Source organism: Mesoplodon mirus (assembly GCF_964341445.2).
Source record: "Mesoplodon mirus genome assembly, chromosome: 4".
Taxonomy (NCBI): domain Eukaryota; kingdom Metazoa; phylum Chordata; class Mammalia; order Artiodactyla; family Ziphiidae; genus Mesoplodon; species Mesoplodon mirus.
Window position 1 is genome coordinate 179,534,466 of NC_138979.1, and position 20,688 is coordinate 179,555,153.

Below are 20,688 nucleotides of genomic sequence, written 5' to 3' on the forward strand. Positions count from 1 at the left end.
CAAACATCGGCTACAGAATGTTGAGTAGGGGGTGGGTGTGTGTAGAGCTCCTGCTAGCGTGGGGCTTTACCAACATCCTTATCAGAACAACCCTGTGAGGAGGGCAAGATTCACCTCCGTTTGAAAGTTGAGGCACTTGAGACTCAGAAAGGTGAAACAACTGGTCCAGGGCAGCGGGTGAAGCTGGAGCAGGTGAGTTTCTTTCCTGCGATGGAGTCAGAAGTCAGGGAGGAGACAGGATAAAAGCCCCCCTAGAGAGTCAACCATAGGGCAAGGAAGTCAAAGGGGGCTTGGGGCTTAAAGACACTGCACAGGAAGAAGAGAGATGCAAGCCCCGAAGTCTGCACATTGAAGCATTAAAAGGCTCTCAGAAATCATAGCCATACCTAGCCCTGCTGAGTCGAAATACAATGCAGGTCACACGTGTGATGTTACATTTTTTAGTAGCCATGTTGTAGAAGGTCCAACGAAACAGGCAAAATTCATTTTAATAATATACTTTATTTAACCTACTATATCCAGAGTATTTTCATTTCAACATTAAAGCAAAATATTTTCAAACTATTCGTGTTTTACATTCTTTTTCCAAAAGTCTTCCAATTTTGTAAGTTTTTCCAATTTTCTTCTACATTTTACCCTCACAGCACATCTCAATCTGGACTAGACACAGTCTTGATAGGCACAGGTGACTGGTGGCTACCGTAGCAGGCAGCTCACCCCTCAGTTTACACTGTGGATATTGAGGTCCAAAGAGGTGACTGAATGAGGCCAGAGCCATGTGCTTGTTAATCACAGTGGCTGACTCAACTGGGGGATGAGGGTGGCTTAGCAGAAAGAACAACAGGTTTGGAACAAGAAATATCCAAAGCCAAATTCCGACCTGGCCGCTCACCAGCTGTGTGACCATGAACCTTGTACTTGACCTCTCTGAGCCTCGATTCCCCTCCTCATACAGTTACAGTGAGAATTAAATATAAAATACCCAACAGAGTTCTTGGCACACAGTCGGTATTCAACATGGAGACATGACAGTGATACAGGTGGTGAATATACTGCCTTCATCATCTGCATTTTCATCGTCCCCAACCCAGAAAAATGAAGCTTGAAGGGAGCAGTCTGTCTCAGAGGCAGATCTGCCTGGACTGGGTCAGGGCAGGAAGAGGAAATGAGAGAGATGGGCATGGCGAGAGGAGAGGACATACCCACGGGGCACCAGTACCACAGTGCCTGCTGCGCCCGAGGCACCCCAACTCTGGGAACCAGTGTCAGAGCTAACCCATGTTCTATCAGCGGTGGGGAGCCCCTCTTCAGAGCTGAGCCTATTGGAAAGCAAGTGATGGACTTCCCTGGTGGTCCAGTGGTTTAAGACTTCGTGCTTCCAAAGCAGGGGGCATGGGTTCAATCCCTGGTCAGGGAATTAAGATCCCACATGCCACGCAGTGCAGCCAAAAAAAAAAAGAAAGAAAGAAAGCGAATCATAGACTTTTTGGTCCCTGTGATAATGGCCCAGCGCCCCAATCTATTGCTTCGTTGAATGGGAAAAATCCAGAAGCTCTACCTCCAACTCCAAAGACATCTTCACCCAGGGTGGGGCTCAAGGGTTCCACACACGAGGTGCTCCAGACTGAATAGAGCCCCCAAGCCCACCCCTGGCCCCTCCCATCAGTAGAGCCGTGTCCATGAGCCACGGTCTTGCCCCCCCTCAGCCTCTGGGTGAGTTGTGTCCTCTGCACGGAATGTCCCTCTCCCACTTCCATCTGGCTAGTTCCCATTTATCCTTCTCTTTTCAACTTAAAATGCCACCTTGTCTGAAAGCCCTTCATGGTACCTGCTGCAGGGTTCCCTTGTTGGACACTCTCACGATGGTCCGCCATCACAGTCATCCTTATATCCTGGCGGGACTGTGGGGACTGATACCCTGCCATGGACCAGAGACGAGGGCTGTATTTCCCTGGAGCCTGGAAGAGCACCTGGCACAAAGCAGGCACTCAACAAACATCTGCTGCAAGTGGCCGTTGTGTGAAGTTCATTCACTCAAGAACCAGAAGGGCTCTGGCTGGTTTGACTTGGAGAGAAAGGAGGCAGTATTTTGGAAAACAAATAAACGTTGCAGCATCTGCACCTAACGCATTGAGTAATTTTCCACGGAATAGTCCAAAGGGTCAGGCATTGTTGCGTCACTTTGCTGGACTCTTCCAAGAACTGGCGAGGATTTGGTTATAATGGACACAATTCACAGAACAACTATTACATCAACCGTTGATTTTCCAAGAGCCTCAAAGCCGGAGGTTCCTATCAAAGACTCTTTTGAGTGAGGGGCACACACGGTTACCATAGCTCCTCTGTGTACGAGAGTGGAGACGGCTCTTTGGAAAAGCAGAGCTTCCCCCTTTCATCTGCATACATGGTGCCCTGTTAGCACTCAGATGGGTGGTACCACTCTCCCAAGTGGAAGATTTCGATCGTCACGTGATTGGCTTTTTTTTTTTTTTTTGCGGTACACGGGCCTCTCACTGTTGTGGCCTCTCCCGTGGCGGAGCACAGGCTCCGGACATGCAGGCTCAGCGGCCATGGCTCACGGGCCCAGCCGCTCCGCGGCATGTGGGATCTTCCCGGACCAGGGCACGAACCCACGTCCCCTGCATCGGCAGGCGGACTCTCAACCACCGCGCCACCAGGGAAGCCCACGTGATTGGCATTTTTGTGGGCTCAACCAAGGATGCTAAATCTCCTGTAACACGTGGAACATCCCACCCAAGGAGGACCATCTGCTCCAAAACCCAATAGCATCCCCCCAATACCTACACACTGTGGAATACTGGCCAGAGGCCAGCCCAGGCCACGCCCCCAGGGTGAAATGGCAGCAGAGAAAAATGAGTCCAAAAGGGTACTTCATTCGTAATGAGAATCCACTAACACCGTCCCCTCTGGGCCCTTTTCCCACCCACCCAGGCTGGCCCAGTCACCTTCGGAAGACTCCAGCACATTCCTGCCTCTGCACCTTGGTTTGTACCAACCTCTTCCCTCACCTGGAGAGCCAGCCCTGTCAACCTCCACCTAACCATCCTCAATCTCCACCCAACACAAGGTCCTGCTACACGGCCGGCACCTTGCTGGATGGCTCGGCCCCCATCATCTCGCCCATCTCCAAGGGACTCCAGGCCTCCAACTAGACGACTTACTTAGCGCTTGTCCACTACTGCCCCGTGGTCTCCAGGACGTGACCCCTGAGTATAGACACCATATCTGACCTCAATATATTGACTAAGTGATGGATTCATTCACGCCATTCAGTTGAGCCCCTACCCAAACATCGACCACCATACCAACACAATTCCTCTTTTACTTTAAATTAAAAAAAAGAAACATTTATTCAAAAGGTCCTGATTAGTATCGGGCACTCAGCAATCACAGTTTCACTGAATCCTCCAAACAACCCCGGGAGGGCATTCCTGTGATTGAAGTCACATTACAGGTGGAAGAGATCAAAACTCCGCAGGGACACGTAATTTGGCTAACGTTCCACAGCTACAAAGTGAAGGAGCTGAAATTCAAGTTCACCCCTGGTTTCCAACACCTCATTCTGCTGTAGACCAAGCAGGCTCTTCTTTCTCTGGTTTTGTTCTTATTGATCAACTGTGTTTACTCGATAAGGGCTGCGGGATAAAGAGGCATCGTTTCAGGGGTCCTGGAGGGTCACGTATTGATTCGGTCCTTACTGTACTATTCAAAGGGTGTTTCTCCTGTGCTCCTCCTCCCGGGTAATCCAACCCACTAAAAAATCTAGACCATCGGGGCTTCCCTGGTGGCGCAGTGGTTGAGAGTCCACCTGCCGATGCAGGGGACGCGGGTTCGTGCCCCGGTCCGGGAAGATCCCACATGCCGCGGAGCGGCTGGGCCCGTGAGCCATGGCCGCTGAGCCTGCGCGTCCGGAGCCTGTGCTCCGCAACGGGAGAGGCCACAACAGTGAGAGGCCTGCGTACCACAAAAAAAAAAAAAATCTAGACTATCAAGTCAAGTCAGCCTGGCAGTGTCTGATGGAGGCTCAGGCGGGATAATCTTTAATCTTGCCATGAAGAATGGCTTAACTTTCAAAGCTTGGTCCCAGCCAATTCTCCCCCAGGTAGCCTGTGGCTTTGGACTTGGGAAGGTTTTATAAAAGCAGGAAGGGTTCCAACATCAAATAATGTAGAAACCAAACAACCTGTTCCCTTCAATGGTTTGGTTTTTGTCTCCCGAGGCGCCAAGGCAACCCATGGGCAGCAGAGGCTGCAGCTTTAAAACAAGAACAGCAAAAACAAGCGCGTAAAGGTTAGCGCCAGGGTTCTGATTAAAACCCCACCTTGTCAAGCTGAGAGGCGCTTTTAGCCCACTGATGAGGGTGTTGAGGCCCGGGGGAAGCTCAGTGGCAAGTTCATGGGAGGAAGTCCTTCCACCCACCCAGATCCCTGACCCCCAGGCCTTGGGTCCCCAGCCCCAGGTAACCATAGTGTGTGGCTGGGAAAACAGCCATCAGGTGACTGAAGCCCTCCTGCTAGTTCCCCGAGGTCTCCTGGTTACAAGTATTCAGCAGCGGGTTCTGGAAAACAGTCAAAAGGGAAGGGAACATCGCCAAGCAAGCATCTTCACACTTGGAATCTTCAAGGCTAAGGTGAACGCAGCACCCGCCTGCCAGCTTCCTCTGCGGCTGTCCCGAGACACTTGGAAAGGTGAGGGAGTGACGTCTCAGAGAAGAGGACACACAGAACACGGGCTCTAACTCCAGTCCATCTGGAAACTCCACTAAAACCTAGAGTAAAGGGATCTTGTCTGTTGGATGTATTGTGTATATAGAATAGAAACCTTCCAGGATGGCAAAGGACAGAAGGGGACACAGGGACAAATTCTGCAGGGTGCAGAGAAGACCAGACTCTGATACCTGATTTACCCAACTCAAGAAATCTATATCCAAGTGGCAGCGACAAAGGACAATAACCAACCCAACATACAACGCGGATATCCCAAAGGCTCATGGAAGAGTGATGACAGGTGTCTCTAGAAACACGGCTGGGATGGAGGAACGCAAAAAGAGGCTTAGAGGAAATAACCAGACAGGTCCTGGTATCCCTTCCCACAGGTCTCCCAGCTGGGGGACTGTCCCTCCTCCATCGGGCACAAGACTGGAAGTTTATTCCCTGAAGAGGGTGAAACAGAAGGTCTCAGTGTGAATTGTACTCAAAACAGGTAGATTAAGTGATTTTACACATATTGGATGCCCTCCCTGTCCTAAGCCCTCTTCCTTCTTTCAGCTCCCAGACCCCCAGCCCTTACCCCCAGCAGCTCGACCTTCACCCTCCAGACAGGAGACTGTAAGACCCTTCCGTGGGGAGTCTGCCCACCCAGGAGGAAAGACTTAAGAATAGTGACATCGGGGTTCCCTGTGACACAAACCACAGAGCACCCATCAGAGGAGCTCTAGTCAAGGAGCCCTGCTCCCTGTGCTCAGAGCCTGCAGGATACTTTTTAGTTCCCAACTCTTAAATATGAGTAGCCAGCCAAGGACCGTGAATGAGTCAGCCAGCTAAAGAAAGAAGTTTCTAACGTGAAAGCTCCAGACCAAACAAGCGCAGTAAACAGAGGGAGAGGCAAAAGGAGCACACACATTTCAGCACATCCAGTGTGCATGGGCAGCTCTCAACCCTCCCCCTGTAGTCGCTCCTGTAATCATTGCAGCTCTTGAGGCAGACATTAGTATTATTCGCATTTTGAAGACCAGGTGTTTGAAGAATAATGAGATTAAATAACTCGCCCGAAGTCACAAAGCAAGGAAGTAGCAGAGGCGAGATTCAAAGCAGGCCATGTGGCTCAGTGCTCTCAACCACTGCCTTTCAAAGCATCACCCCGGCCACCACTGTCCATCATTACTATTGTCAGTGTGGAAGAGAAGATTCTGGACTTCTCTTAAGAATAAGAAAGAGTTCTTCGTGGGGGGTGGAGGGGGGTGGTGGGATGAACTGGGAGATTGGGATTGACATGTAGACACTAATATCTATAAAATAGATAACTAATAAGAACCCGCTGTATTAAAAACATAAAATAAAATTCAAAAAGAAAGAATAAGAGAGCTCTTGCAAATTAAAAATGTGGTAGATTAAAATATGGAGTATAAAATTGATGCAATCTCCCAGAAAGTAGAGCAAAAAAGCAAAAGGGATGGAAAATAGAAAAAGATAAGAAAATCGGAGGATTAGTCCAGGAGGACCAATATCCAAATACAAGGAGTTCTAGAAGATTAGAGAAAACCAAGGAGCAGAAACCATGATGGAAAAATCCAAGAAAATTTCCCAGAACCGAAAGACATAGTTCCAGCTGGAAGAGTCTCACTGAGAAGAGCTCAGCATGACAGATGAAAAGAGGCCAGCACCAAGGCTGGTCACCCTGACGTCTCAGGGCACTGGGGACAAAAAGAGGATTCTATAAGCTTCCAGAGAGAACAAAACAGGCCACACAAAGGGTCAAAAATGCCTTCACACTTCTCAACGGCAACCCTGGAATCCAGAAGGCAGTGGAGCAAGGCTTTCACTACTTGGAAGGAAAATGATTTCCAACCTTGAATTTGATGCCTAGCTAATCTAGCAATCAACAATTAGTGGTTAAGACTCCATGCTCCCAATGCAGGGGGCCTGGGTCCAATCCCTGGTCAAGGAACTAGATCCCACATGCATGCCGCAACTAAGAGTTCATGTGCTACAACTAAGGAGCCCACGAGCTGCAACTAAGACCCGGCACAACCAAAATAAATAAATAAATAAATAGTTAAAGAAAAAGAATTAGTGGAGAATAAGCTGACTTTTCCACGTGCAAGTTCTCAGAAAATTCACCCCCTAGGCACACCTTCTCAGGAAGGATGTGCTCCTGTATTCAAGGGATGAAGCCATACGAGGCAGACAGGAAATGGCAGATCTGACCCAGGAGAGAAGGGAACCACAGGTGATGGTGACAGACGGCCCAGGTAACAGCCAGGTCCCAGGTGTGGGGGACAGTGAGTCCAGACTGGAGACAGGTCAGAGGATCCTGAAGTGCTCAGGAAGAGGAAATGGAGAGAATTTACCTGATGCATCCAAACAACGTGAGGGGCTATCCAGAACACTAACACTAACTTGAGGAAGAATTTAAGCATATACGCCAACAACAGTAGACAGTTTTTAACTCCAAGGAAACCAGAAAGTACAGCAGGAGAGGTGATCATAATTTCCTCCACGACGAAGCTCTGAATCTCACTGGTCTAGTGGGAACAGTGTAAACCCCAATTACTGATCTTACCAAAATTATGATGACAGTATATCAGGAAGTTGGGAGAACAGGAAAGAGCTGAGGTTAAAAGAGGTAAAAAGGAGACCTACAGCCTTACCTTCCATAGCAGGAAATAGGAACCCAGAACCAAAAACTCAAGACAAAGGAATACGTGCATGTTATTTACAGACATGGAAGAAAATACCAAAATCATCCACTAAAACAGGGGTCCCCAACCCCTGGGCCACAGACCGGTGCTGGTCTGCAGCCTGTTAGGAACCGGGCTGCACAGCAGGAAGTGAGCGGTAGGCAAGTGAGCGAAGCTTCATCTGTATTTACAGCCGCTCCCCATCACTTGAAGTACCGCCAGAACCATATCCGCCCCCAGCCTTCCCCCTGCCCTGGTCTGTGGAAAAATTGTCTTCCACGAAACCAGTCCCTGGTACCAAAAAGGCTGCGGACTGCTGCACTAAAATAATTTGCAAGCGATTGCCTCTGGGAAAAGGGGCAACAAGGGGGAACCACTGTTTTTCATATAAACCATGGAGAAGTAGAGTCTCATACGACTTGGAAAAGGCTAGGGAGAGGGAAACTGACATTGATGAAGACATGTGACATCACCGAATGCTCTCACAACTAAGAGAAGTTGGGTTTATCCCCCTCTTCACCAAAAAGATATTGTCAGGCTCAGACTACCTACAGCTAGGCAACACTAAAAAGACGCTAAAACTTAAACCCCAGTTCTGCTAGATCCCAGAATCTACACTTTCTTTGTGAGTCTCCATTCATATATTCAACCAATATGAACTGAGCACACACTGAGCCTGTGACAGGAGGCTAGGCCCTGGGACACAGTGGTGGACAGGCCCCAGGGACCGATCCAATGAGCCTTCTGGTCTACCAGGGCAAACCAACAGTCAACAAGCCACCACTAATAGCAAATCCAAGTGCAGTAGTGCCCACCCTGGGTGGTCACAGTCTATCAAGGGTAACACTTGTCTGGTTCCTGGCCTCCCCCTCTGCCAGCCCATCATTGGTCCTGTGGCATCATGGCACCTCATCCCCCCACTGCCCCACAAGTGAGTCATCACATGCCACTACTTAGCTCTTGCCCACAACACTTCTGGGAACTCAACAGGCTATCACCCAGGCCTGCCAACACACTGCCACCCAGGTCCAAGGCCCTCAGCTTTGATTTGGAAGGTATCATGTTTCGTTTTGTTTTCGAGCAGAGTCAGGCTCAAAGGCCAGACTGGTTCTCCAAGGGAGAGCTCCACACACACAGTCCCTTGTGTACATGAAGGGAAAGTGAATAACCTGGCACAGACCAGCCTCAGCAAGTGCTGGTGGGTATGCAGGTCCAGGGTAAGTCCCAGACACCAGAGTGTGAAAGAAAACCTCAGACTGCTGCTCACTAGCTGCGGGACAGAGCAAAGTGGTTGAACTCCGCTGGGCCTCAGTGTCTGCATCTGTAGAGTGGGGCTATGACACCAGCCTCAGAGCGTTCCAGGAGAATTAAAATGATGTCATGGGGATGACTGTGCTTTATAATTTGCCACGGCCATAGTACGGCCCAGGATGAGGATGGCAGGCTGGTTTCCCATGGCTGCCTCCAGTCACTTCTGCCATAATTCAAGGTTACAAGGATTTCGTCTTCTCAACCTCTGAAAAGGGGACCCTTGTCCCCGCAATTCTCAGATCTGCCCCTGGGAATCACTAGTCAGGAATCATCAGTTAGGAATTTAGACTTTACTTTGTCACAGTGTGAGGAGTGTGGTACGTAGGTGACTATAAACAGCAGAGTCACTGAGCCCACTCTGATAAGAAGCAATACCCAAGGCTGGCTGACTGCTTGCCAAACAGCCTTTAGCCTGGCCCAGCTTTCTTCCTGGGTTCCAAATCAAGTGCCCGTCCACAGCCAGCGGGGCCTTGAGCCAGGGCTCATCAAGTCTCTCCCCTCCCCCAAGGCCACATCCCATCAGTCTCCCCTCTTAACGTCCCCTCCCCGCAACATACTCCCTCTTCCCAGACTTGGTTCTGATTCCTGGTTCTACGGCTTACTAGCTCAGTAGCTTGGCATTCATGACACCCTTGCTCAGCCTTAGTTTCTGGGCAGATAGATAATAATGCCCACCACAGGGGTTATTTGGAAGATGCAGTGCAGGACCCAGCAAGGGGTCAACCCCCATCCCCCAGACTCCCCATAATCACCACATCAATGCCCTATAACCAATTAAGACAACCCCCGACTTGACTGATTTTTATAGAACCTGTACTCTATATTATACATTTTACAACAGCAATGCCCCAAATTCTCTTTAGTCACTCAAGTTGCGTCTTGGCTAAATCACCCTGACAAGGAAGGGGCCTAGCTACAGCACAGGGGAGCCTTTTAGCTACACTGCCGTCTTCATTGTACCACATGTTTGGGGAGTTACTGGAACATCTGATTGCAATTCATCCTTGTTTTATAAAAATAAGTAGAAAGAGAAAAAATGGAAGTGTCATTATCAATGATCACTATTGGTTTCATAAACAATACCATGGAGCCGATGGAAGCAGAGCGGTGAAGGTTATGGGGTGACCTTCAACCTAGCAGAGAGGGGAAGTTCAAGAAAATAAATGAAACAACAGAAGTGCAGCATGACGTCATTCAGCCACACTTAAACAGTGAGGCACGATTAGGGTTTTCCTCCCATTCTCTGGGAATTTAAGATCCTCATAATTGTACGTTTAATGCTTGATGTAATGTAGAAAAAAATCAGGAACTGCATATAAGCCAATCCTCTAATGATGCTCTCTTGTTTTCCAAATAGACTTTGATATTTCACATGAAATAGAAGAATGTTTATCCTAAATATTCCAGACTTGACTCACTCAGAGTTATCAGCGTTTCCAGAGTTCGTGTATCTCAACTCTAAAACAACACAAGGATTAGAACAGAGATGTTATTGGTGCCAGAGCACGTTGAAGCCCAGGGTCCAAACAACAGGGTGTGTACCTGGAGGCTGCTGTGTCATTACCTGCTTCCTGCTGCACCATCCACACCGCCAGGGCCCCAGGACACAGGCCACAGGGCCAGCCCATGACGTCGTCCCCTGGTTATGCACAGCCCGGTGTGTATCTCGGATCACAGCACTGCTGCATTTGGACCTCTGGGCAGACAGTCTCTGTAGCCCAAGCAGACTCCCTCTCTTGTCCGCTCAAGTCCTGCCTGCTGCCCTTGGTCAGGCAGCCTTCCCAGGTTCCACAACCAAGCAGCGCCAACCCTGTGACCAGAGCCCAGGTCTCTGCACTCCTGGCTCAGACTCAGCTCAGCGCCACCACCCTGGGTGTCCATCACACTCCCACAGAACCTAAAGGGTATTCCAGGTGTGCAAATGTCCCCCAGATGTGTCTCTTCCAGGAAAAAGGAGGAGGCTTGATAAGCCACTTGTAATTCATTCATGTATCAGTTTCCTGTTGCTGCTCTCACCAATTACCACATTCTTAGAGGTTTAAAACAACACCAATGTATTATCTTACAGTTCTGGAGGTAAGACGTCCACAATGGGTTTGACAGGCTACCATCAAAATTATCAGCGGGACTGTGTTCCCTGAGGCCCTAGGAAAATAATCCATTTCCTTCTCTTTTCCAGCTCCTAGAGGCTGCCTGCACTCCATGGCTCATGGCTCCTTCCAGCAATGGCATCGCTATGACCTCTGCTTCCATCAACATATCTCCTCTCTGACCCTCTTGCCTCCCTCTTATAAGGATGCTTGTGATTAATGGGACCCACCTGGATAACCTGGGATCCTCTCAAGATCCTGTACTTAATCACATCTGCAAAGTCCCTTTTACCTAGGAAGGTAACGCATTCCCAGGTTCCGGGGATTAGGATGTGGACCATAGTTCAGCTGACAGGAGTTTGGCAAACAGTTCTGGCGACCTACTCCGTGCTGGGGGCTGGTGGGACAAAAATGCAGGCACGCCTCTAGGGACCTACTCAGGGCTGGGCGGCAGGAAGTCCAGGGGAGGTGGCTGTGAATTCCCCCAAGGCGGGGTATAGGGAGGCTGCCGTAGGTGCGGCCACGGTCATTCTCTGCAGAAGGAGCCATGCAAAGGTACAGGGACGAGAAAGGAGTGGTTTGTGGGATAAACAGGATGATTTCCGGGTGCAGCTGGTTGATTCCAGAAAGGGCAGAAGTGAGGGTGCCCAGAACACACAGCAGGGTTTCTGCCTGAGGGCAAAGAGGAGTCTTGGTAGAGGAGGGACTTGGTGAGGGAGAGACCGGATCTCAGGGCTGAAGTGGGACCCGGGAAGCCGGAAGCAGGAAAACAGTGGTCCTAGCAACTGACAAGGAGAATGTTCGCAAAAGCAGGCAAGAAAGGAAAGGTGTAGATGAGAGAGACGCTTGAGGACGTGGGAGGTGAGGGAGGGGCCGGCGGAGGACCCTATCCGAGGGCTAACTTATTTCACCACCAAACTGTCGGGCCATCTCTGTGCCCTCTCCCCACCTCGCCCCAGTTCGCAGCGAGAAGGCCACGGAACGCTGCTGCTTTTTAAGTATGTCATACCGTAGAAGATTAAAAATAGTTGAAAAGGGATATAAATATTGCAAAGGCTCCTGCCTACTTGGAGGGCCCCCCAGGAGGGGGAAGCAGGAGTGGGGCATGACGTCATCGGATCCCCAGTGTCTTCCAGTTAGACCCCCCAGTTCTGCAGGAGGTGGTTGACACCAGAATGACTCCAGGGATTCTGCAAAATTCCCCAAATCCTCCCTGGCTTTTCGTGGTCCTCGGAGCTTTGGACCATCACCTCCAAGAAGCAGTGGATCCCGGTGCTCAGGAAGGTCAAGGGGAATGCAGCTGCATGGGTCCTCTGGGACCCACTCCCCTGCACTGGCACTCCCAACCCTGGCTGCAATCTCACCAGAGAGGCCCCTCCCAAACCCCTACCATACTCCCCTACCCCCTGGTTCCACACTGCCTGCCTTTGGGATTACAGATTTTTCCAGGCCACCACCACCCTTAAGGCTGGATCACGCCTCCCCTCCCCCCATATTCCTGGCAGCACACACCTTGGCATCCTCAGTCCTAAAATGCTCATCTTAGCCTCATGATGCCCGTGTCCTCTGGGTACTAGGGACTCCCAGAGTGTCCCATCCATCCCTCCATCCCAGCTCCCAGCATTTCCGGGAGGACTCAATAACTATTATTTGAACAAATGGCCAGGCTTCCAGTGGGGAAGTCCATTTCTAAAGCGGGTGCAGAACCCACTGCAGGCATGCATCAGCCCCCTGCAAAGAAGGCTGGGCTGTTACACATGCAGCAGCCATTCACAAACATCTCCTACGTGTCAGGTGCCCCGAGTCTGGGTCTAGAATACAAGGTCCCTGCCACCCCACAGGAAGCTCTCTGGATTCCCACATTCCAAATGGGCCAAAGAGTAAATATTTTTGGTTTTGTGGATCTCCTCTGTCACAACTACTCAATTGCCATTGTAAGTGCAAAAAGCAGCCCTGGATAATATGCAATCAAATGGGCATGGCTGTGTTCCAATAAAACTTTATTCCCCAAAACAGGTAGCCGGTTGGATCTAGCCTTCAGACCGTAGTTCACCAATCCCTGCTCTGATAGGAAAAAGAAATTAATGAAAGCAAAGCAGACAGACTAGTGAGGGGAAAGAACTGTGAACGACTCTTTAAAGCCACACTTGTGATGTTTGATGCCACCTCTAATTCCTTCTGTGGCTGACACAATCCACCACTGTTTTTAAAAAGAAGAGGTGCAGGGAGGGGGTGGGGGAAATAAGAAAAGGTTGCTATGGGAACCGGGAGTTTACTTTTAATGGTTCAACCACTAAAAAGAGAATTACTTTCTTCTTCTCTCTTCCCCTCTGAAGCGGAGCAGGCGTGACCTCTGGCTTGTGGGGCAGGACTCTGCCAGTGCCTCAGCTGTTCCAGGCAAAAATTAAATGCCACAGTGTTCCCCGGGTCCGAGAGGGCAGTTAATGTAATCTTGGCCTCTTGGGCAAAGGGCTGTTTCCCCAGAGCACTGGATCTGCTCAGAAGCCTCACCTCACCGCGGGACTGCTCTGATGGAGTCAAGGTCAACCACGACCGTGGCCACTAACAAGGGATTCAGGAAGAAACCTCTTCTGGGGTCTGCTCTCTGGATGGAGGGCTTCCCTCTCACGGCTGACAAACCCTTTCGGCGACGGGCTTCTGTTTTACCTGGTCTCGAACGTTCCTCAGTACAAATGTGCATGTGCAGGACGTGCCCCCCTCCGCCCAGTTGGCCAGGACCGTGGGCAGGTCCCTAAACCTCCCCGAGGGCACCTTCAACTCTGCCCAGCTAGTTCAGAGTAGGTGTCCCAGGCCTTTCCTGGGCTCTTCATAGAAACACATAATTCATCAGCCAAGCATAAACCAAGAAGGTACATCATTTATCCACATGTACTTTAACAACAGAGCTCATGAACTGCGACCCTTTCTACACGGAACCCGTGGTGGGAGTGAGTCTCCTGCACCTGGTAGTGAAAAGAATTCAAGAACGCAGCCAGCTGTGCTCAGCAGTGCCCAGAGCTGCACGACGGCCACCCACCCACGTGTTCCAGGGGCTGGGAGGACAATGGCTTTATGTGGGCATCTCTGTCCAGGTCCCACCCTCCTTACACCCCCTTCGGCGGTGGGTGGGCCATGTGAGTCCCTGAGAGTCCAGCCCTCTCCTTCTGCAGATGTGAAAACTGAGGCACAGGGAGGCGAAGAGATTTCCCAGGATCCCACAGCAAGTGAGCAGCAAAGCCAGGACCCAGACCCAGGCCTTCAGCGGCCCTGTCCTGACTGTGTCTTCCCCAGCTGCTCAAATGCTCCACCTGGAAAGGCTGCTCGAGAAGAATCCACACCCGGAGGGAGGGATGCAGCCAGGGCTGGAACACAGCCCTTTGTGGGCAAAATCCAGAGTTAACTCAAAGCCAGTGACTTGACTCCAGCTGGGGGGCCGAAAGCAACGTCCTACATGATGACTCATCCTTTAGAACCAAGCACACAGCCCCAGGGCTGGGCCCTAACGGGCAGCAAGTTCTTGAAGGATGGTGAAACCTCTGATTTTGATTTTCTTTGTTTTGTTTTTTTTTTAACATCTTTATTGGAGTATAATTGCTTTACAATGGTGTGTTAGTTTCTGCTTTATAACAAAGTGAATCAGTTATACATAGACATATATCCCCATATCTCCTCCCTCTTGCGTCTCCCTCCCTCCCACCCTCCCTATCCCACCCCTCTAGGTGGTCACAAAGCACCGAGCTGATCTCCCTGTGCTATGCGGCTGCTTCCCACTAGCTATCTATTTTACGTTTGGTGAGAAAACCATAATTCAAAAAGAGTCATGTACCAAAATGTTCATTGTAGCTCTATTTACAATAGCCAGGAGATGGAAACAAACTAAGTGTCCATCATCGGATGAATGGATAAAGAAGATGTGGCACATATATACAATGGAATATTACTCAGCCATAAAAAGAAACGAAATTGAGGTATTTGTAGTGAGGTGGATGGACCTAGAGTCTGTCATACAGAGTGAAGTAAGTCAGAAAGAGAAAGATGAATACCGTATTCTTTGGTTTTTATACAGAAACCTCCAGCAGCTTGCTGTGCCCTCCAAGAGCTGAGGGAGACAGAAGCAGGAAAGGTCCCCTCTCGGCTCCTTGGCTCCTGTGGGTCTTGGATAACTTTGACCAGGCGACAACCCTAATCCCATGGCTGGCTGCACAGGAGGTCTAGAGGCTTGGAGATAAGAACCTAAGGAATGGGAGGGGAGGGTACTGGGTGCGGGGAGTGGGAGGGGAGGCTGGTGTGGCATCTTGAACCAGACCCCAGAGGGCCTCACCCGTCAGGCAAAGGGGCCTGGACTTGACCCAGTAAACCAGTGCAGCCTGACCTTTCTTACATCCTGGCATTTGTGGACAATGATGCTGTCAGGACAGGAGATGCCCTGGGCCCAGAGGTTGGCCCTGGAGACCCGCTGAAGGCATTAGCAGGGACACGTGTTGGTGGTTGGGTGGTGGGTGGCTTGAAGGAGGTGACACAAGGCCCGGAGCCATCAAGAGGTCATTGCGGAGACTGGGCAGGAGTGAGGAGGGCCTGGGCCGGTGGAAGGAAAGGAGGAAGTGGGTAATAAGGCAAGCAAGGGCCCATCTTGAGCACGCAGGCACAGTCCCGCCCCTGAGCCTGCCTTCAGGAGATCCCAGCCACTTTCCTGCCTGGCGGGCTGTGCAGCACAGAACTCATGCAGTCAAGTTTCTGCTCTGCCCTCAAGGTCTGGTTCCAAGGCCCCCACTCTGAGAGGCCCTCCCAGCTCCCAGACCTGAGGCTACCAGCTCCTTCACCCTTGCAGCCTTCGCCCAGGATTTACAGAGCCAGTGCGATGGGAAGTGCGCCTTAGTCTGACCCAGGTTCAAAGCCCAGCTCCACTTACAAGCCCACGACCCTGGGCAAGTCATTCTACCTCTCCACTTCTGACACAGCCTTAAAGGCTTGCAGAAGCATTAAAACACAGCAGTTCGCACCGTGCCTGGCACACAGGCTGCTGGAAGTCGGGTTAACTATTACTACCTCTGTTTGGCAGTCAGTTCCAAGTCCCCTGAGTCACAGTTTCTGTTTGCTAACCCTGGGTGGTACTGCTTCCCAAGAAATTCTGACTGAGGGAGACACTAAGGCAGAGGGGAAGGGCTGATGCTCAGGGAGCTCCAGCCGGCGGGGCTCAGCTGGCAGTGCTGGACACCCCTACCTAGCTGGCTGCCCCAGAGATGCAGTGGGAAAGCCTCACGTCTGCCCAGCCTAATCTAACTCCGTCCACCTCCAACTCTGGCCAAGTCGCTCCGGAACAATGAGGTCAAAGTTCACAGCATCAGACCCAACAGGCACCAGAGCAACAGGAGACGGTCCCGAACTGAACGGACGTCTGTGCTGCCAGAAGCAGAAAATTCCAACCCCGGTCTGGCCGGGTGCCGTGATGCCTTCATGCTCCTTCAAGGCAGGGACAAGAACCAACTCTGCATTTCCTGGTGTCTGCACGATGCTAGATGCTTGGCACATGTTTGCTAAACTCAGCAGAAAAGGACTATGGATCTTGGGGGGGGGGCGGGTGGAGGCTCCCTACAGAAACGGGAGCATCTTCCAAACACTGGCCTGACACCTGCCTTGGACCAAGAGGCAGGGGACCCCGGAACTGGTGGAGCATTCAGCTGGACCCTCAGGCCAAGTCAAAGAGGGAGAGGGGGCAGCCAGGCAGCCTTGTCATCGGAAAGACACCGGAGCCCCTGCTGCCCACAGCCCAGCTGAGAACTAAGGCACAGACCTGAAGTGCCGCCTCCAACCTCAGCTCTACCCCATGAGGCTCCAAGGAAGTGGGGGCCACCAGGTGGCAGCTGCCCACATCCTGCAATTCCACGTTCTCCCTTCTGAAAAGGTCAACAGCTGGGCCGCCCCCGTTTCCTTGCGAAGGACCCTGTGAGAGTGGCACAGGCAGCTTCGCCCAGATGGACATCCATGCTCCCTGCCAGGGAGTCCTTCATTTACAGACACTTTTCTGAGCCATCGAAGTGAGCACATCAAGAGGACTTCACGTGCCCATGTGTCAGGTACAGTGAGTTGTCACAGCCCTCCTGGGAGAGGCCACGCTTTCTGCCCTGCTCCCCCCGACCTGGGGGATGGTCTGGTGACATCACAGTCATATTTTGCATGGATTCCACAATTCCACAGGGCCATAGACAAAAAAGCCTGATGGAGGCTGGGGATCCGCCTCAGTCCCTATGATGGCAGATTTGTGAACTTCCCCTGTACCCAGCGTCCCATCACCACGACAACTGCTTCTACCTGTGCTCGCGAAAGAAGCACAGAGTTTGTAAAACAACCCTTCTGCCTGGACTCCTGACTACCACCCATGCCGAGTTCAGATGAACAAGGCCCCCGCCCATGGCCCATATGTCACCCAGACACATCCAGGGCCGGCCAACACCCACCAGCTGGTTTAGGCAGACGTTCTAAGCATGGCGAGGGCCGCCTTCTGGACCCAGCCCTTTGGCTGGACTTCCTGAGCACCACAGAGACAAGGAGAGAAAATGGTTGTTTAGCATCCTTAAGAGACGGGGATGCCAAGGGAAAGATGGAGAGAGACAAGACAGATTCCTGGCCCACTGCCTCTCCCAGCCTCTCCTCAGCGACGCTGGGCAGCAACTCCACAGCGCCTGCCAGGACTGACAGCTCCATCCACTGAGGACAGCCCCCAGCTGCAAACAACCCAAACGCCCCTCACCGAAGAACAGATCAACAAACTGTGGTACATCCATATGACGGAAGAGTCCTCGGCGAAAACAAGGAACTATGGACAGCCTGGATCTAGGGCTGGGAGCGAGACTGACACAGAGGCTGGGCACTAGGGGCCGTGAGCAGGTAATGAAAGTGTTCCCCAACGGCATTGTCGGGATGTTTGCACAACCCTGCAGAGTTACTAAAAAGCATTGAATTATAAACTTAAAGCAGGTTGAATTTTACAATATGTAAAACTGCCTCAGTAGTTTTATAAAAACTCTCTTAAAAAAGGAACTACTGATACAAGCAAGAAAGTGGATGAATCGCACCAACATAATGTGGAGCAAAAACGGGCCGTTTCGCAGTGGTTGGGAGTCCGCCTGCCGATGCAGGGGACGCGGGTTCGTGCCCCGGTCCGGGAGGATCCCACATACCGCGGAGTGGCTGGGCCCGTGAGCCACGGCCGCTGAGCCTGCGCATCCGGAGCCTGTGCTCCGCAACGGGAGAGGCCACAACAGTGAGAGGCCCGTGTACCGCAAAAGAAAAAAAAAAAAAAAGGCCATTTCAAAAGAGTATATATACTGTGCTATTCAATTTTATAAGAAGTTCTAGAGGCAAAACTACAGCAATAAAGATAAAAGTAGTAGCTGCTTTGTTGGAGGAGGGGAGTGGGAAGGGAGACAAAGCATCCATCCAGGGTGCTAGAAAACTTCTACATCTTGATCTAGGCAGTGGTTAAACAGGTGTATCCATACATAAAAATGTGTTGGGCTTGTACTTGAGATTAATGCATATTTTAGATACATGCACATAATCATTAATATACATAAAGTTAAAAGTTTATTTTTTTAAATGGCAAAGCCCATTGATGCTCAAATTGCAATTGGCAATTGCCTAAAAGTGAGGACAGTTCACTGGGAGCTGAGAGAGAGGAGCCCACTCAGTGAACTCCTACCCAACCCTCAAGACCCATTTCAAACTGTCCCCATTGAGTGAAGCCTTCTCTCACTGTTCCAGGTGTAACTAGCTGCTCATATTGTTGAACATCCCTTCACAAAAGTCGATCTCCTTTTTACCGAGAGTTGAGGAGTGCAGGAAGTTGTTGCACCAAGAATTGGTTCGTATGTGCTTAATAAACACCCACTGATTGCCTAAGACACACACACACACACACAACCTGACAGCCCAAACCAGATGCCATCTCAGCAAAAGATACTAACACCCACCCCCAAAATAGGATGTCAGTTCTCAGGCAACAGGACCCAGACGTGAGGCTTAGCGAAAAAGATCATTTTCAGCATCTCCAGCTCAATCCTCCTTACTTTACACAAATCACTGAAGAAAAAATCAGGGGAGCCCAGAGCAAACTCAAGTTTCCAGTGTCCAGTGCACTAGGTTCCCCTCCTCCCCACGGCAGGTCACCTCTGCCTGCACTGTCCTTGCCCAACCTAGGGGTGGAGCAGGCCATGTGGGCTCCCAGGAAACATTCTGTCAGGTGTAATGTTTAAACTTGACTGCCTAGTCACCCCGCAAGACTGCACCCTGACCAAGACTGCACCCTGACCGCTGGGGCTCTCTGCCCTCCAGCAGTAAAGGCAGGGCTTGGGATGAGAGGGGGGACCCACGGCCCCACCCCCTCTCTGTCCAGGCCTCCCAGCTCTCTCTGAGCTGCCCCCTGACCTTGCAATCTCTAGAAACCCAAGCCCGTAGAGGAAGCTGCTAAACTTCCCTGTCCAGGTCTGTGTGGGTGAAGAGAGGCGGAAGGTGGAACTCTGTCCAGTTCTGCAAAGTCCACATATGAAAAGAAAGAGGCTGGAAGTACACCTCCATGAAAAGCGGCTTTCTTCGTGTGTGGGGTGTGTGTGTGTGTGTGCATGGGTTATGGGGTGATTGTTGGTGACTTTTTTCCTTTAAATATGTTTGTGCTAAGTTTCCACAATGAACAAACTCCTCTGGAAGATAAATTCACGTCGTCTGTGGCGGAGACCCCCCCCTCCACCAGCCCTTGTCAGACCTGCCGGCTCCCAAGCGTCTCTTTCACCTTGTCCCAAGGCAGACACAGGTCCCAGCGTCGCGCGCCGGCGGGCCGGCCTCTCGCCCTTACCCCCCCCCCGCACCCCTGGCAGGGTGACCCCCGGGCCGGGGGAGGGGCAGCTCCCCGAACAAAGAGGCCGCCTGACCCCACCGACCCGCGCCTCTGACCTCCTTCTCCCCCATCCACCCCGAGGCGCCGCACCCCATTCAGTTCCCCTAGCCCCGGAGGTACTTAGGAACTGTGTGAACTCAGACACACACACACACACACACACGCACACACGCAATCTCACTTTCTCCTCCCCTCCCTGACCTGGGCCGCGCGCGCGCGCACACACACACGCACACACACACACACACGCACGAACACACACACACACACACACACACACACACACACACGCCATCTCACTTTCTCCTCCCCTCCCTGACCTGGGCCGCCGCCCCCAAGGCCCAAGTACAAACTTCTCCAAACTCGCAGCTGCGGCTGGGGTGGGGGGGGAATCGTGACGCCCCCGCCCCCCGCAAGCAAATGGGATGCTTCCCCCCGACACACACACACACACACACGTGTGCCTCCCCACCCCCTGGGCCACTGTTCATTTGGCCGGGGAGGCAATGCCGGGGTTTGGGGGAGGGTGTCTCGACCCCCTTCCCCTCCGTAAGTGACAGGACCGGGTCAGGACAGGGCAGGGGGCGGCGCCGGTCTGAGCTTCCTCGGTGGGGGTGGGGGGAGCCGCTCCCGGGGCTCCCGGGCTTCCCCGCTCCGCGACCCTCTCCGGGAGGCTGGGCGCGTTACCTTGCAGGTTCTGGACTCGGATGTCGCTGATCTGTCCGATGAGCTCCTCGCGCTGGAACCAATCCCATTCGTGCGCAGCCATGAAGCGCGGGCAGCAGGGCCGGGGCGCCGGGGCCGGGCGCGGGCGGCGGGCGCGGAGAGCCGGGCGGGCGGGCGTGCAAGAGGCACGCACCCGGCGAGGGCGCCGCGGAGCCGGAGGAGCGCGGGCGCGGGCGGGGCGCGGGCGGGGCGGGCGCGCGGACGAGCCGCCCCCGCCGCGGGCGGGCGGCGGGCAGCGGACGGGAGCGGGG

General features: G+C 52.1%; 1 protein-coding gene across 1 annotated transcript in view; it reads right to left on the bottom strand.

The window, feature by feature from the left end:
* CLMN (calmin) overlaps window positions 1-20,487 on the bottom strand; it is a 125,125-nt gene extending 104,638 nt beyond the window's left edge. The window contains exon 1 of the mRNA XM_082616797.1: window positions 20,399-20,487. Within this exon, the coding sequence (XP_082472923.1) occupies window positions 20,399-20,480 (82 nt within the window). The 5' untranslated portion in view covers window positions 20,481-20,487. The remainder of the gene's footprint in view (window positions 1-20,398) is intronic.
* Between the last annotated feature and the right edge of the window lie 201 nt (window positions 20,488-20,688).